The sequence below is a fragment of the Paramormyrops kingsleyae genome, chromosome 3 (genome assembly GCF_048594095.1).
Source record: "Paramormyrops kingsleyae isolate MSU_618 chromosome 3, PKINGS_0.4, whole genome shotgun sequence".
NCBI classification, from domain to species: domain Eukaryota; kingdom Metazoa; phylum Chordata; class Actinopteri; order Osteoglossiformes; family Mormyridae; genus Paramormyrops; species Paramormyrops kingsleyae.
In genome coordinates, this window is record NC_132799.1 from 37,481,556 (window position 1) to 37,499,782 (window position 18,227).

The following is an 18,227-nucleotide window of genomic DNA, read 5'->3' on the forward strand; positions in this document are numbered from 1 at the left end:
TGACTGTTCTCCAGTGTTCTGACTTAACTAGAAACTTCACTAATTCAGGACTGCACTGCACCAAATAAAACTTGATTGACTGAGTGGTGTTTAACTTGTTAATAGACTCGGTGGTAACATCAAAATTACATTTTAAATTGCTTGAAGAACAGTGTTATTTTTCTTTGTGATTTGAACTCTATTACAAGTCATTGTTATCTTGGAGGCCTCAATATTCTTGTTTATATTCATTTGTACAACATATAAACTATCTTATTAGACTTTTTATTATGCAAGTCATTATAATATAAACTGCATAAACTGCATAGTGGATGGTGATACTTACAAAGCTCTTCCTATGCAGCAGAATAGATTTTGATAACTCAATGCATTACTGTCAAATGTTTGCTGTAGGATGTCAGGTTTTCCTGCGTTCCACTTTCAGTTTGATGTTTAAAAAGAAGCCGAAATCTTTTCAAATCCTTGGAGCTGAATTAAGATGGGGGGGATAGAAACTTTTTTTTCAATTAGCTGAGAGTAGAGCAGGCACAGTGGGGGCTGGAAGGAGTTGAGAGAGGCACACCACGGAAAGAATTACATTTCAAAGGAGAGATCCACCCGCTGGGTGGGGTCGTTGCCCCTCTGCGCTGTGAACTTTGACCTTTCGCCCCCAAGTTTTGTTTGGTGGCCGATCCCCTGCTCTGCAACCCACCCAAGCTCCAATAAAACTTCAGCATCGAGGCCTACTCATAGGAAGCTGTCAGAGACAAAGGTTTTGAACATGGGAAAAGCACACAGCCTTCAGTCCATGTTTTACCTCCCTGTGGGCCTGATTGTACCCTCCGCCATTGAGTTAGTAGGCCATGTGCCCATGTCCATGTTTAGCTTGTTGTCATTTCAGACCTCTCCTTGATCAAAGTAAATCAGGTACATCTGCTCACATAGGATACTTAGGCCCCTGCCCTTTCAGTGATTGCTGTAGGGATGTGTAACTTTCTGTTGATCCAAAATCATTCACATTATACAATAATTTCATTGCATTTCTCGAACTGGCACCATTTTCTAAAGAAGTGATTCTCAACACATGGGTAGATCATGGCAAGTTCTGAAAGGGTCGCGAGGCAGAGCTGGAAACCAGCAAGCTCCTTTGCTGATCCACGATCAAATTTCCCAGCCCCCGAATTAACACATATAAATGGGTCTTGGGTCTGCAATTGCTTAGCGCAAAATTAGTGAACACTCAACCAATCCAAGAAACCAAACCACAGATGCTTAATTTAAAATTCACAGGCACATCCAATCAGATTTGTGCGATAGGCATTGATTGGTGTATATGGATCATATCATTAATTTAAACCTATACTTGATATAGAGTTGCGACTGAGCTGGTAAGGTAAAAATTGAGTCGCGGTGCAAAAACGATTGAGAACCACTGAGCTAGAGGTTATTCACCTTGTCTATGAAATTTACAATTGTGGAATTTTTAAAGTAAGGAAGCAAACTCGTTATAGCTTGGGCTTTGAGGTGCTAATAGTTGAATGGTTGATGCAGCTAATGCCAGTATGAGAGACCACAGCATGTAGTAACCTCACTAGTAAACTCTAGTTCATTGATTTAGATGTATGTTCCTGGTTTCATAAAAAATGATCAAAGCACTATAAAGCTCTACTGAATATATGGAGTTTGCTAATTCAGAAACTACGCAATATTTTTGCATGCATCCATCGTCCATAACTGCACATGCAGTATAGGATCAGGGTGATCATATAGAAAAAACACACCCCAGAAAGTACACCCAGGACAAAGGGCCAATTCACACAGTGCACAAACACTAAGGGCAGTTAAACTAAACATGCATTTTTGGATAACAGAGAACCAAGAGGAAACCCCAGAAAACATGGGGAGAAAATGCAAACGCACACGCAAAGCAGGGGTGGGATTGGCCAGTTAATGCAATCTTTGCGTTTTTATATATGACATTCCTCATTACCAGGACCTTCATGCCCTCCAAATAGGACAGTCTTAAGCTACCAAATAAACAAATAACACATATCCTGACCCTCTCCTCCAACCCCATCCCCCCTCCATGCTAAAACAGAGACAGTAAGCTGACATTGAAAAAAGACTTGCAGTGTAAAAAACCCACACTGGAAAAAAAATGGACTATCATTGAAAAACCACATCAAAACAAAAGCATAAACAGTAAAATTACAAATGTTATGGTAAAAAAGGATCAAGTGTGTTACATTTCTTATTTTAGTCCGGTGGAACAGTTTTCAGTGGCCAAAGTTACTTCCAGTACTAGGGTTTCAATGCCAGTGTTATATATTTCAGTGTTTTTTTTTTTTAATCAATGCCGATTTTGTTTTTTCTCTGTCAGACTTAAAATTTCTAATTTAGCCCAATATGTCACTTACCGTCACACCTCCCTCCTCTCCACTGGCTGAAAATTGCAGCTTATAACAGGTTTCTGGCCTACTAATGATCAGCTTATGGACTACTTCTAATCAGCTTTCACCAGTTCCTACCTTTCAGTGGGCAGCTCTTTCAATACTTCCCTCTCCCCCAGGCCCCACAAGGCTGGGTAACGCTTCCAAAAACAATTGTTTGTTGACTGTTTCCATTTACTGGCTAATAATTCACCTCTTTAGGTTGTAACATGGTTCCTACAACTTGGTCACAAAAAATAGACAGGATGCACCATAGAAAAAATGGCAGCCCAGGGCAGAGCATCCACACACAGGCACACAGCAAAGGACGATTTCCTTGAGCTGCACTTTTTGGGCTGTGAGAATAAAGCATGCAGAGTATGCTGAGTAGACAGAGCTTTAGAGCTGGAGACACCATAGTACAGAGAGGCGATAAAATGTAACATGCTTGGTCCTGCTGAAGTTCCAGAAAATAGAAACTTAATTTAAAATCCATCCATCCATCCATCCATTTTCTAATTTAAAGTAAATTCAATGTTCAAGCAGGTATAGCATCTGGATAGATGGATGGATGGATGGATGGATGGAAGCTGAATTCAATTTCAGTAAAATTAGAAAATATATGAGTGCTATATATTTTTGATCATAAATCTCTAAAATCAGATGTCAATCAGTAACTGTAATAATCTGACTCCAGGAATTAATCGCAGACTGCATGTACATTAGGGTATTTCAACTCTTTTTTTTCGACCAGGCAGAGAATGTTATTGTAGTAACTGGTGGAAAGATGAATGAAGATTTTACCTTTTTTGGATGTAAAACATTAAAAAACAAAGATATTGCATGGCCCCCTTTGCTAGAAATAATTACTCCATAGAATTTATGCACCAGCCGATAAAGAAACACAACATGAGATGACCTGATAAGAGAAACTAACACTGAGTGTGAAGGTAGAATGAACCTGTGACAGTTCTGTGCACACTGTTCAGTTATCTGGTGAAAATGTTTACCCACAAGACATTCAAAACTATGGACCTTCAGTACTAATGATTCAAAGGATTTAGCAGCAAAAGCACTAATTGGCGATAAAGGGAATCAGAGGGAAGAGATAAACCAATTTTTACTTCATATGCAAATATAGGAATTAGACTAAGAGTTTTGAATGACTGACGATACTGAAAAAAACCAAACAAAACACCTTATTAGCACAATAATGGGCAGCAAATAGGCACCAGCAGGATGAACATGGAGCAGAGAGACAGAGGAGGCAAAGACAAAACAATACAGTGAACAGCTAGAGGTGCTGGGCAGACAGACCCTATAGCCCACAGACAATCTCATATAAAAGAAACGCACAACTGTAACGAATTCCTACTAAATAAACACAGACACACCTGAGTATGTATTCCTAAGCAGCTGAGTATTTAATGTCAAACTAATTCAAGCCCATCAAATTATTTTCTACCATGGTTAGTTATGTTAGCCTTTAGTAATAGCTAGGTTATTTGATTCTGTCCAACTTAATAGATACACTTTAAATAAATATTGAATATAATAAATATAAAACCTAAAATATAATGTAAGTGAACAATGGGTTCTTAGTTATTTTAAAAGTACAGATTTTTAGATTTAAATAAACTTTCATGAAATGTACTAGGACCAAATAATGGCGTAACTCCAAGTCAGATTTGCCTTCGGCTTGAAGTTCTGCAGCAATCCACCATAAATATTTATATATCAAATATGTAACAACCAAATATTAGACACTGTAGGCAGTATACTATTTTTTTTTTTTTAAAAATTCACTGACGTATTTCCGCTGCATCAATTCCGTCTTATGCCTAACATTTAGGCATAGATGTACTTTTAAGGACTGTTCTGGTAAAGTGAATGACGTAACCCGCCTTTTTGCGACGCCCCTGTTGCCATAGAGATCTTGACGTCCCCGGGTTAGGGTTGAAGGTTTAAAGTAGAAAGAAGGTGTAGCCAGCTAGTTAAGTAGATTTTGAATTAGTAAAGGGGTCGTTATATTACCAAGTGTGACAGTTGCACCGCTGTCTTCCAAAATATGGATCTGGGCGCTATTTTGTCGCACATCGAGGACGGAGACAGCGACGAAATTGAGAGGCGCCTGCTGCAGTACAATCAGGAGGTATGCCGCCTACGCCTTTCTCTGGCTGCTAGCTGTCAGTGGCGCCTAACCTGTTAGCTAGCTAGCCTGGCTTTTAGCCGGTTAGCCAGCTAACCTGATGTTTAATCTACTTGCTAGCTAGGTTGGCTTTTAGTAGGTTAGTCGGATAACCTGGCGATTAGCCTGTTAGCCAGCTAGCCTGACTTTTAGTAGGTTAGTCAGATAACCCGGCGTTTAGCCAGTTAGCCCGGCGTTAAACCTGTTAGCCTACTAGCCTGGCTTGTTGCCAGTTAGCAGGATAGCCTGGATGGAGATCGCAAGCCACGCAATAAACATTTCTTCAAAATGTTGAATTCGGTCTCTTTTTCTGTCCACAACTGGTTTTAAATTCGGCGAACTGGTGTGCTTATTAGCAAGGGGGTGTCTGTTATTAGCCTTGGTATGAGTGTAACGAGCTTGCAGAAGGATTTGCGTGCATGGGGCTGCGGTATAAATCCTTCATAACGCTAAAAGTAAATTATATGAATCATAATACCCGTGGAAGGTTTCCAAAACCCACCGGTATTTAAAATCTGTTTTTGATGGTTTAAAATTATGAAAAAATAGCGCTGTGCTCCATACGGTTTTCAAAACACAATCGTGTCTGTAATCTGCATATAACTCTCATTCTTATTTTCACCAGAACACGTATTATACTGCGCATGACATTTTACATAATGCCAGTCACTGTTATTGTTTTTGCTTTTCCCCCCCCATCTTTTATAGAATAGTCGCACCTTCACTTTTGACCAAAAAGAAGAGGACAAACGAGTTGTAAGTTGTTGACTTAATTCAGTTTTAAAACGAAACTGCCTTGACCGAGTTGGAACCGAAAGCTGTCTTCCAGTCCATAATTTCTCATACTGTTAGCTCATGAAAGTTTGGTTGTGGGTCCCTTAGGTGGCTGATGGTGGGCTGTGTGCTAAACGCTTTGTTTTGCTTCTTACTGCCCCACAGAGGCTATGTCAGGGTTTGCTGACTGTTCTGGGCAGACAAGTTCAGCCTCGCTGCCAGAAGGCCTGCCTGGAGACATTGCGCATCTTGTCTCGGGACAAGCGGGTACTTGCACCAGTGGCCACAAGAGAGGGCATGCTTGTACTGGGCAGACTGGCGGGACTGGAGTCCGCGGACGAGATTGGGGGCGGCCCAGAAGATGTACAGGTGTTGGTGGAGGCCCTGAAGTGCCTTTGCAACATAGTTTTCAATAGCCAGGAGGCCCAACAGGTGGGAGCCGACATCCAGATGGCCCGGGGCCTCTGCCGGCAGCTGCAGATGGGCCGCGCCTGCTGGCACGAGGTGGAGCTCTTCTCCTTGCGCCTGATCTTCCTGTTGTCAGCCCTGCGAACTGACGTGCGCGACAGTCTGCGGAGGGAGCTCTCCGCCGTCAGCGTGCTTACCCGAGTGCTAGAGGACACTCTGTGCGTTCGCTGGGTGGGGCCCTATGAGGTCGCTGCACCCAGCCCCATGGCTCCTCCCCTCTCAGCTGAGGCGACTGAACGTACCATGGAGGCTCTGAAGGCCCTGTTTAATCTCACACTGTCCAGCAGCACTGAAGAGGTGAGATGACCATCACGTAGCTACACATTCTGTGCATGATTAGTTATTACTCTGGGTTACTCATCCCGTGAGCTGAAGATCTGCACCCATTTTTGTTCCAGTGGAATATTTATAAATTCTTCGCATCCGTTGAAGTCAGCCACCTGCTTTCTGCTGCAGTTGCAGGGGGAGAACTTGCTGGGTTCTGCCCAGTATATGGTAGAGGTTTCTGTAGAGAGCGGAAAGAACCCAAGTCAGTTCTTTGTTTATGTTTAGCTCCCTTGCAACAGACTGCTAATGCAGCACCAAGGAGGAATCGGGCCTCACCATACTGCACACCTTTCAGTTAGCAGTTCATTGTTGGAGTCGCTCTATGGGTTTTTTTTTTATTTCAGTTTTCATTGGCGTGTTAAAGACAGCTGCTTAAATTATCCCATTGTTTTCAAAGCCTGAACCTGATGGGTTGTAGGATACAGACCGATTCCATTGTCTGTTTTTCCCCCACATGAGCTGTGTGCTGAGTTTTTTTTATTTTTTTGGTATTTTTTCCTGTAAGATTGAAATACAAATGGACTTGTTCTAACCAAAGGAAAAAACTTTCACCTAATATATAATTCATTGATGTGACAGTTCTTTTTTCGTTAATGTATTATGCACAAATCCAAGTAACAGAACACCGCTTTCTCTGGTCACCAGAGAAATGGGGCACAGATCTCATGAACTGTCAGCCTTTCCCTTTCTAAACCTTGTCCTAACTGATAAACCTCTTAATAGTACCAAAGCTGCCTGACCTCTGTTAAGGCTCTCCTGCATATCTTGAGCTCATATTAATTGGCTGAGAGGGATCAGGAATGCCGTCTGTTGTCCTTCCCACTTCTCCTTTATCCATAGCATTTAGCCCCAAGCGTCTCCTTAGAAGGTGCTGTGCGGATGTTGGGATTTGCGGAAAACTTGCATTTTGCTCTGCTGCTGTTTAACGAGGTTGTGCAGGAAGTGGTACCGCAATCACCAGCACTGGACCATATTTCGCAATTTTAATTCTGCAGAAATAAAGATCTGCCTTGGGGGCATTTTAAAAAATAGTTATTTGATTTTGTGTTATGTAGTGTTACCCCTTAACTAAACAGGGTTGCAAATCGGTCAGATGGTATTTCCAGCTTTTATTGTCTTCAGTTATTTTTAATTTTCTAATTTTGACAACCCCATGATTTTAAACGGAGTTGTCATTGTAAAGAATTGTCAAAAAAGTGATTGTATTTCAAAGACGAAAATGAGAAAGGAATTGCAAGTGTAAGTAATATCTCTGGACATAAGTGATACTTCTGTACTTTGTAAATGTGTGACGCAGTGAATGACCATACAAAATAACCTAAGTATGTGTGTCATAAATATATTTTTAAGTTTTTGAAAAATGTTGTCCTCTAAGGAGCAGCAGGATCTGAATTCAAATCCGTTTGGTACATAGAATTACAGTTCACATGTTGGTGTGAAATGTGGGATTGATATGATGGGATAGCTAATTCTTTACATAGATCTTATCTTAACTTGTCCCATTTTAGCTGAGGAATCCTCAAAATGGTTCTGTTAGCTATTCTCTCAGTTCTTGTTTGCATTTCAGGTCTTTGGTTACCCAGGTCTTTGAAGGGGTAGCCATCTTAAGTTGAAGACCCTTATGGTTTAGGAATTCAGGATTTGTCTGCTGTCTGCCCTACAAGATTAGTAGATGAGCAGCAGTAGTGTTTTTTTTTGTCTTTTTCAAAAGAGTTGGCACCAGTTCTTTAAAGCTGTGGGTGCCAAGATTTTTTCTTTTCTCCCATGATGCCAGGGATGTATTTAATGTATGGTAATGGCAGGCTGTATGTGACTTAGCCATGGGAAAAGGTTTATCTTAATGCTTCAATTTTCAAACGTTGTAGTAGGTAGTCTGTGAGAGTCCTTTTTTAGCAGCACAAGGAATTAAGTGTTTTTGTGTTTGTAAATCTGTCTTCCAAGCGGGTCAGGGTCACAGACGGTGTAGGACACACGGCAGCGGTCCACCCTGGACGAGATGCCAGTCTTTCACAGGGCATCCACGCATAGTCATGCTTTATGCTAGTTACCCTAAATCCATGTCTTTGGAGTGCAAGAGGGAACTGCAGTCCCCTGTGAAATCCCACACACACACACCCCCCCAGAGAAGTCTGTTTGCTTAACTATTTTTTGGCTGCAGTAGGAAACTCGCATAATACAGGGAAGATGCATAGACTCGTACATAGCATGGGGGTATATAAAATTTATGATAAATGTATCATCATAATTATATGCTCATGTAATGCATTTAACCATATGTTATTCTGACACCACAAAGCTAAATCATCAGTAGTACTGTTAAACGTGGAATCAGCCTCCTTTTTATATTCAAGTAAACTGTCAATCACTAAATCCCCATAGTTCATTCTGTGGGTACGAGAGGCTTGTTGTAGCCTGCAAGTGTGATAGTCAGCTAGCTGCAGTTATAGTGTTTAGTGGATATTTTATAAAGCTGTGTATTGCTGTTTAAGTGACGTGTCAGCACTAGTCTTAGTTAGGGCTACTGATGCCTTTCAATGTGATGTCAATGAACATCCCAGGTTTTGGCTGAATCCTCCCCTTCCTTACCTGACCCCTCCCCAGCCTTCCCCTGCCTCATCCCTGTATCCTATCCTGCCTATCCCGCCACCCCCCTCCCCCCCCGCCACACACACACATTCTGACTACTAAATGTCAAACTGCTCTAAGGATCACGTTTTACATCCTTCGTTTTGATAGGATGGTGCCCACCAGCTCCGCCGCATCTCTGCCATCATGCGGCATGTTTTGATGCTAAAGGCTCAGACAGACGACAAAACAGAGGAAGCTCACAGGTTGGGACCCTTTTCTCACAACAGTACGCATCCCCAGACTTTGCATGCAACTGCGATCGCGCTTCTTATACTGACGCTCTGTCCAAAAAAAACAAGATCTTTCCTGTTATACAGGCTGAAGTGTCATACCAGTGCCACATATATAATAGATACTTTTTGCAGTCTTTTGCTTAATTTTTGCTCTACATTATGCATCTGCTTACAGTAATTTTATTTTTGAAATGGTGCCCTTCTTGGCTGATTTTTCTGTGCTATCCGTGCTGGGACAGAACTTCTGGAATCAAGATCGACGCAGAAAAATCCGCTAATAATATAATGGCATAATGACTTTTATTATCGTTCCCTTTGCATCATTTAACATCTGAGCCATGATTTTGTCTGGTAATGCTTTAAGGGAAATGAATTTGGGTTGCAGCTGAAGGATTTGAGCAAGGAGGAATGCGTGAGGACGATTGTGAGGGAGTGTTCACATGTCAGTGCTGTAATGGCAGTGGAGGGGGGGTGTCAGGGCGCTGGCTGGCAGATATGGAGGGGAAGGGGGGGGGTGGGTGTCATCTTGTAGTGATTAATGACGTCCCTGACCCACCCGTGAGTGGGACCGTGTGGATTCCACTGGCCACCCTGTGAGCAATCGGGCCGGCACCCTTTGTGAAGCCTGTCCGAAGCCCCTGGCCCTTTGAGCCCTGGGGAATGGCCCCAGCGACACGGTGCGGACCGAACAAAGGCCGCCGGGACACCGGGAGCCCCGGCTGTGCTGTTCACCTGAAAGGGCTAAATGGAGCACGCTGGGATGGGAATTCCTCAGCCAGCAGCACCAATGACCCCAAGCACCATTCCACACTTTGTTTCCCTCCCTTTTAAAAGCACACACTGCGTCTCTCAATGTTTTACTGGACGCAGTGGTTTTATGACCAAATGTAATTTTTTCAGGATTTTTCTTGGAAAATACCCACTGTCAAACATCTAAGTTTTGCTGGGTTTTTCTTTTTCATGTTGACATTCTGTCACCAGCACCCACTTCTCTTTTCACATGGTACATAATTATGTGGGATTTTAATTGTATGATTAATTTTACCGATTTACTTAAATACCTGCATAGATAGGAAGCAATTCATCGCTTACTTGTCTGTTTTTGGTTTTTAGTGTGTAGTTGTCATCATCCTGAGGAGTTGGCCATCATCCTTCTGTACATGTGGTTTGGATGGCGTACATGCTGCTCTCTGGTCACCTAGTGCTGCCTGTGTGTGACGTCTCCAGGCCAGATCCACACAGGCTGCTGTCTTGGAGGGTTTTAATTTAGTCCTGATTGACACCTGACGCACCTGTCAAGCTACTTGAAATAATCTACATACTTTGAGAGCTTCCAGGACTGTGGATGGGTACCAGAGGCCGGAGCCTGAGTGGGCAAGCCTGGCATTGATCTACCTGAGGTGCTTATGGCTTTGCCATCGGATCAGTTGTTTAATTCAATAAATATAGGTATTCATATACGTCTACAAGATCTTACAGGATGAACCTACAGAACCATGGCAGTCCTGGAAGATGGTTGCCTGACTGTGCTCTGAATACAGGCTGCCCTGTCATTCCAGCTTATGAAAGGCTGCTTGCTTTGCTTTGTTATGTTTTATTATGGAGTCATACCATATATAGCTAAATATACTGAATATGTTTCTGGTGGGAGTGCATTGGTGCGCCATTCAGCCTCTGTCCCCCTGCTCGTGTCTCCCCCCTCTCCCTCTCTGGATGCAGCAATGCCATTAACCTGCTGAGCAACATCACTGTGTCTTGTTTGGACGTGCTGATTGACGTACCAGTCCAGGATGGCCAGGCGCAGTATGAGGGCAGGAACATGGAGGCAGTGTGGGTGCTGCTGAAGTTCATGGAGAAGAGGATAGACAGGGTAGGTGTTGTGCCTGGGGGTGTAGCGTATGGGATTCCTGGCATTCCCATACAGGGCAAGCCTGCTCCTCCCACACATCCCTTGTGTGTCCGATTCCGCACAGGGTGCGAACTATAAGGAGGGCCTGACGCCGGTGCTCAGCCTGCTGACCGAGAGTTCGCGGCACCACCGAGAGATCCGGAAATACATCAAGGCCCAGGTGGGCTAACGGACACCCTCTCAGACCCTACGAAACAATACCCCCTTAATCTTTCTCTGCATCACATCAAGTGGTACCGTCCGATTCCTGCAGGTCCTCCCCCCACTGAAAGATGTGAAGAACCGGCCCGAGGTGGGATCCACGGTGCGAAACAAACTGGTGCGCCTCATGACTCACGTGGACACAAGTGTGAAGCAGAGTGCGGCAGAGTTCCTCTTCGTTCTCTGCAAGGAGAGCGGTAAGAGAGCCGACCCCAGCACCTAAGCCGGGCTGAGGGGGGACATGGGATGGAAACTAGCAGGTCCCAAGCACATTCTACTGCTATTATTTCTAACCCTCAGTTAGAAACCCTCAGTGTCGTGACTGGCTAATACAAACTGTCCCAAAGATTAGATGGATGTGGTTGTCCAGATGCGAAATATAGGAAAATGATGGCATTTATTAACATTTTTGGACACTAAAGAAGAGACGTATCACATTCATTTGTCTCTTGCTGTGATGTAGAGTGAGTAATTTGCAGATTGTGAACACACTGCTCTGTGTCTCGCAGTGGACAGCCTACTGAAGTACACAGGCTACGGGAACGCGGCAGGACTCCTGGCGGCCCGTGGATTGCTGGCGGGGGGTCGTGGGGAGGGGCAGTACTCTGAGGATGAAGACTCTGACACGGATGAGTACAAGTCAGCCAAACGTTTGTGAGCATTAGGGTTTGGAGTGTCCTTTTTGAGAATGTGTAATTTAACATAGGGCTACGTACTGTGATGTAAGTAACTCGGAACTATATCATGCACACTATCTGCAGATGATGAAAAAATATTAAGAAGCCTTGGGGTCAGATCTGAACATGTGCTAACAGTTTAACAAGAATAGAATATTAAAGATGTAAGGAATGAAGATGATGGACATGAGCTCACAGAGATTAGGAATATGATTCCACATTGCATAAAGTAAACTGTAATTTTCAGCATTTGGAGAGAAATAGTGCCACATACTGGATTGGACTGGATTGACTGGCTTGCTTTTGGGTTCTTGAGCCAGACGAGTGTGACTTTGGTTGTATGTTTTGGGCCATCGTCTTGCAGTCTTCTCCCGGGTCTGTTGTGAATTGCATATGGTCTTCCTGCCAGATTTCTCTGTTTCCATTTTGCCTTCTGTCTTCATAAGTCCTGATTGGGGGGGGGGGGGATGCCTCCCCGAGTTGCCACTAACATGCTTTACTGGGATTGTGTGTGGTGTTTAGATTGGGCCATATATCAGCATCAAGGCCAAAAGGACCAATCTTGGAATGATTAGTTTTGTTTGGTCTTGGTGTCCCAAATACCTTTTGGACAAAAATGGTTGTGTGTGTGTGTATGTCTGAGCTACAAAAGCTCTGGTTTTTACTAAAATGTCCTCTTCTGGGCACATTTTCAGGTGTGCTGTTTTTCCCCCATGCCTTGATCAAGGACATTCATTTGGGCATTTTTACTTGGAGCTTTTCCTGCCTGCCTGCCTGTCTGTGTCTCATGGGGTATAGAAAGTGCTTTACAGTTTCACAGACATTTTAAAGGAAGAAAAAGAAAGAAATTAGAATAAGACTACAATAAATAGCAGTAAGCACAAAAAATGTAAACATGGAATACATTTAAAAAATTTAAATAACAATAATAAAATACCACCAAGAATGTGGGACTTTAACCAGCCACATTCTTGGTAGGGGCCCCTAGCACACACCCGGGCCTAAATCCTATATGCCTAAATCCTAATTGGTGCTACAATTTCATTTAGGGTGATGTCACGCATACAATCTCTCATTGCAGCAGAAATAACATTTGCGTAGTGTTTCATCGTAACAAACATCCCGTTAATATTCCTCCTCGCCGAGTTCACTCGTCTCCTTGTGTCTTCTCAGCATCAATCCCATCACCGGCCACATTGAGGAGCCTATGCCAAACCCCGTGGAAGACATGACCGAGGAGCAGAAGGAGTATGAGGCTGAGAAGCTGGCCAGCATGTTCGACCAGCTGTCGAGGTGCGGCTCGTGGCTTGGGCGCCGTCTGTCATTGGTCCATCACCGTGACTTTTCTTGATATTGTGTCTCTAGTAACATCCATCACGCTCCTGATCCATCTTTCTGACTCCCGTGTACGTGTGTGTAGGTTCCTTGTTCATACTGCTTCGATCAAAGTTTGTGAAACAAGCTCGAGGATCACTGTACGACTGTTAGAATAGAATGTCGATTGGTGTGAATGGACCACTTTCCCACATAATCATTCAAGTGATGCATATGCATCTTGGATCAGAATTAGTGACTTTCCAGTGGGAGAAGCTCTGTGTTGTGGCTAACTCAACATGCGCGCAGGTGGGTGAGCGCGGGTCGTTCCTGAGCGCGCTCCCTGCCAACCGCTTACTCAAAGCAAGAATTCTCGCATCTGTCCGGCCAAGAGCCACTCCTCAATTACCGCCGCCCTTGCCGAGCCACTGCATTCAGCCGGAGTCAATAGAGCCGCCCGGCTTACCGGCTCGCGCTCATTACAGGCACTGCATTAATTACCCGCTAATTGGTGCACGTGGTGGGCTGGGGAGGCAGCTCCCTTTATGTCTCATGGTTCCTTTTTGATAACATATACATATCGCCCCTTTGTATCTGACCCTTTGTCTGACAGAAATGCCAAACAATGTCCACTAACAAGGAGAGGACCTGGACACTAGCTCAATTAGATGAGGGTTTCATTGATTTGGAAGGCAGAAGAGGGCAGCGGCTATTGTCTGGTGGGGAGAAGCGGTAATGAGAAGCACGTGTCGGGGAGAGGTGGACCCCCCATCACCGGCACCAGCATCACCCCCCCCCCCCTCCTCACTGTGCTGGTGTGCAGTCCTTCGCCAACACCCTGCTCCCGCCTCTTGGGAGACCTGGTGCAGGCGAACAGGAATGTGCTTCACCTGCCTCTTAATTGCAGGTCGCAACCATTTTCCAATGACTTTACTCGCCCCCCTCCTTGTCTGAATGGGGGAGGGCCGCTAGCAGAAGCTACGGTTTGAAAATGGCATCGTCCCCTGGGCTGTTTGTATTCCTGTGGACCCACCATCTCCTCTGACCTTATTATGGCCTTGATTCTTTCTGATCTTGTTTGCTGACAGATGAGAAATCAGAGCTCTAGCTTACTGTTGCCTCACCTTTGGGACCATGGTTCAAGTCTCCGCCATGGCTCCATGTGGCATTTACATGTTTTCCCTGTGAATTGTAGTAACCAAATATGGATGGATCAGAAGCGTGGGTGCTATTAGGATGATGCCCCCTTACCCTTGTCGGAACTTATTTTATATATTTTACATTTTTAGGGTCCAGGCTAAGGTGTTCACTGACATCACAAAGCTTTTCTCGCCTACCAAGCTTTTTCTTTTAATTTTTTTAAAATCCCCATGAATCCTATTTAGGATAAAGAGTTAGATGGAGGGATGCATCTCCTTTTGTCTCATACATTTGATTTGTTTCCATGTTTTATTAACAAAAATGAGGAAACCCCCCCCCCTTCCCTCACGTACAAAACTATTGAGGTTACCTTTGAAAATTAATCTAATTTCAGTTTTTCACATGACTTCCAAATTGGCGCAGGATATGATGTCAGTGCAGCATCAGCGACTAACTTAATAAATAATCTAGCCTACGGAGTTCTCTTCATAACGTCATGTCTGGGCCAGGAGTGGAGGTCATTTGATTTCCGGCCCCACAGTGGAGATTGCTCAGTGTTCTGCAGCTAGGTCCTCTTGGATGTATGAGGGTAAGCAGGGGCAGAGGAACAAGATGTGAGGGGGCAAGAAGGAGCAGAGGAACAGGAGGTGTAGGGGGCAAGGAGGAATGAAGGAACAGGTGGTGCAGGGGGCAGGAAGGAGCAGAGGAACAGGAGGTGTAGGGGGCAAGGAGGAATGAAGGAACAGGTGGTGCAGGGGGCAAGAAGGAGCAGAGGAACAGGAGGTGTAGGGGGGCAAGGAGGAATGAAGGAACAGGTGGTGCAGGGGGCAAGAAGGAGCAGAGGAACAGGAGGTGTAGGGGGGCAAGGAGAAGCAGAGGATGAGATGAGCAGGATCATAGAAGCAAGGTAGTGAGGGACTGAAGCAGAAGAATAGGAATTGGAAAGATGATTGCACTATGAACATTACAATAGTCTGTGGTCTGTTAATGATCCACTGTTCATAAAGTGGGGTGTGGTGGAACTACATAGCATTTTATGGTGATTTAACATGTACCTGCGGAAAGTGTCCACAATTCCATCTTTGTAAGCTATGCTGGGCTTTAGATGACTTTGCATTGCTTTCATTTTACCGTTCGAATGAATGCAAATGATGGCTTTGATTGGGTAATTCGTTGATAAATCTTAGGCTGCGCTGGTGCCACACAGTGCAGATATAATTGGATTAGCATTGAGGGGCCGCTGCAGCTTTGAAGAGATTAGAATGAGCGCTGATCCTGTAATTAAACTGCCGGGAAGAATGGCCACCGGGCTGGGGGTGGGGGCCTGGGGGGGGCATCCAAGGGTCCTCAAGCACCTCTGAGGCGGATGTGGGGGTAAGAAAGATGTCTCCCGGAATAATGGGTCCCATTTAAAAAAAAAAAAAAAAAAAAGAATTGGAGGAGGTTAGTGGGGGTGCGAAACGCCAACAGCAGCGGTAAGAGACGCCTCTTCCAGCTGCAGGTGGATTGCAGAGAGGGAGCAGCACAGAGGCGCAGCCCCCACGGGTGCAAAGAAGTACACCTCCTTTATGTGGACTGACACGGTGGCCTCCCGCAAGCCTTTCAGATCACTTCAATTCCATCCTCTGTGGACCGTTAATTGGCTTCAGAGGAGCAGATGCCTTTGTCTGTTCCGTCTTGTTGGTACACACTTCTTCCTGCAAGTAGAGTTTTGTTTGGCTTCGCATTTGTTAGCTGAAAGCTGCTCACACATCTGTAGCTAATAGTCTTTTGAAAGCTCAAGTATAGTGAAATGACTCGCTGATTATTTGTTTTTTTTTTTCTTTCTTTTTAAAGAGATCAGTTGTTTTTAAAGATATAATTTTCTGAAGCATTTCTTCTGACAGGAACTTGTATTCCTTAGCAATTTTGGTATGTAAAGTGTTTGATATCACTTTATGTTCACTTACCATATACTTATTGATTTGTGTTTCCAGACAGGAGCTGATAAAACCGATGGGTGTAAGGCGAGATGGCACGTTGGCTCCCCTAGAGGAAACAGTCAGCAAATGCACTGTGGACAGCAGCAGCTCTGACTCAGACTAAAACGGAAATGCATGACTCCTCAGTCCTTCCCATTCTTAAACGCAGTCTCAAAAACAGGAAATTGGGAAATAAAACAAAACTGTGTACATGTCGATTAGGAAATGTACCCAAACAGAGGCCTGCATATATGCTGGAAAACTTCACTATTGGGCATGATAGAGAATGATTTGAAATGTTTAAAAATACCTGTTTTATGATCGTTAATAGACGTGTTGTGAAAAGTATGATACAATAACCAAAGGTCAAAAGATATTCTGACCAAAGGTGAAAAGTGATGTTATGACTTCGGCCCGACCGATTTTGGAGACCTTTGGAACGAAAGCATTCCTGCACATTATTTGTATGTACCTAAATAGCAGGGGTGGGGTGGGAAATCATTTGTTACAGATTCTTTGAGATTTAAAATTTGAGTTTCAATATCCATTTAAATGTAGGTTACTGTAATTATATGGGTCACTTTTGTTCTAATATATTTGCCTAGTTGAACAGCGTGATTTTAAGAGACCGACGTGTGAGTCTGGCTTGGTGCTGTCATGAATGAGCAAGTGTGTTTGCAGAGACTTTTCCACCACCATCTCAATTTAAATCCAGACTTTGCGCAAACTTTTTATTCTGTTAAGTAAATGGACATCTAGACATGAGTACAGCTTCTTGGTTTTGTGGTCCGGTGCAGTTTCAGTACACTAGAGAAACTAAATATGTTTTGAAATGGTTAAAACTATAAACTCAATGCAGAAACAGTTGTAAACCAAACATGAGACGATGTGTCGGTCGACGTGTCTGAATAACAAACCCTGAGATGCTCATTTGCACTGTAAAAATGTTAATTCAAAAGAATAATCATAATGAACTTCTGAAATTATGTTCTCTACTACCATAAGAAATTTACAAACGAGAGGAGGCCATTCAGCCCATCAGGCTCGTTTGGGGAGACCTTAATAGCTCAAGTATGGTTTGCGTATCTGTAGCGTTAAACACTCGTATAAGCTTGTATAAGAAATGTATTATTAGTTTTGTTGCTATTCTGAACTGAAAATGATGTAACCAATTGGCACACAAATACAACCCTTTAAATGCTATTCAGCAAACACTATTAAAAAAATTGCGATACATATCGAATGGCAAATATCGATATACTACTGATTGAGGACAGATCTGCCACTTGCCACCTCTATGGAATACTGTTGAAATTAGCTGTGTATAGAAAGAATGAAACAGGATATATATTGTACACAGCAGCTCATAAGTCTTGGGAAAAGTGTCTTTTACAAGGGTAAATGTAAGTAGTTGGTACATGAAATCATGAGGTTCAATTTAACACTGACTAACCACCACAGGCTTAAATTCTCAACTGCTCACTCACTCTTACCAAAAATGTTTGCGTGCGGTACAGTATAGTGTGTCATAGATGGTCAAATAGAATTATTACAAAACATTATGTAGTTTTGTTCACAAAACCTTTGTATGGGCAACTTTTTATATATTGATTTTGTTTTGCATGGTTAACCCTGGGTTTGGGATTTTATTCTTGTTTTTTCATAAAAACTGTTTCAGTGCACTGATAAAGCCCTTTTTAAAATAGTGCTGTAATGTGTGTTCATTCTAGGCTTTATCCGAAGTAGTGTATTTTCTATCCATCAATGAGCCTCATTCCCCTTCTGGCCAGGGGTGTAGTTCAGCTCTCTTCTGTAGTACCCAGGAGCCTGACAAGTCCAGTGGCATTTTATTTGAGATCTCAGCTGCTGAAGATAAAGGTTACTGAAAATAAACAGGGCTAAGCCTCTGTACAATAAGCACCATAACAGAACATACAGAATTCACAGTCATCTTCCCACATCTGCATTTTTCACTGGAAACAAAACAATGTGAAATTGC

General features: G+C 43.5%; 1 protein-coding gene across 2 annotated transcripts; it reads left to right on the plus strand.

Moving 5' to 3' along the window:
- The first annotated feature begins 4,320 nt into the window (after positions 1-4,320).
- On the plus strand, positions 4,321-17,933 carry ric8b (RIC8 guanine nucleotide exchange factor B). 2 transcript variants are annotated; one of them, XM_072710238.1, is made up of 10 exons: positions 4,321-4,560; positions 5,305-5,352; positions 5,536-6,135; positions 8,902-8,996; positions 10,746-10,896; positions 11,000-11,095; positions 11,189-11,333; positions 11,646-11,775; positions 12,987-13,106; positions 16,244-17,933. In XM_072710238.1, the coding sequence occupies exons 1-10, from the start codon at positions 4,477-4,479 to the stop codon at positions 16,350-16,352; spliced, it is 1,578 nt and encodes a 525-aa protein (XP_072566339.1). In that variant the 5' UTR covers positions 4,321-4,476; the 3' UTR covers positions 16,353-17,933. The 2 variants fall into 2 exon arrangements, with proteins under 2 accessions (XP_072566339.1, XP_072566338.1); XM_072710237.1 differs by having other exon boundaries at positions 4,322-4,560; positions 11,646-11,790.
- Positions 17,934-18,227: the final 294 nt, after the last annotated feature.

Coding starts and splice junctions, on each gene's coding strand:
- ric8b (XM_072710237.1), top strand. CDS start 4,477: ATGGATCTGGGCGCTATTTTGTCGCACATCGAGGACGGAGACAGCGAC. Junction 8,997..10,745: donor AAAACAGAGGAAGCTCACAG/GTTGGGACCCTT, acceptor CTCTGGATGCAG/CAATGCCATTAACCTGCTGA. Junction 10,897..10,999: donor TGGAGAAGAGGATAGACAGG/GTAGGTGTTGTG, acceptor GATTCCGCACAG/GGTGCGAACTATAAGGAGGG.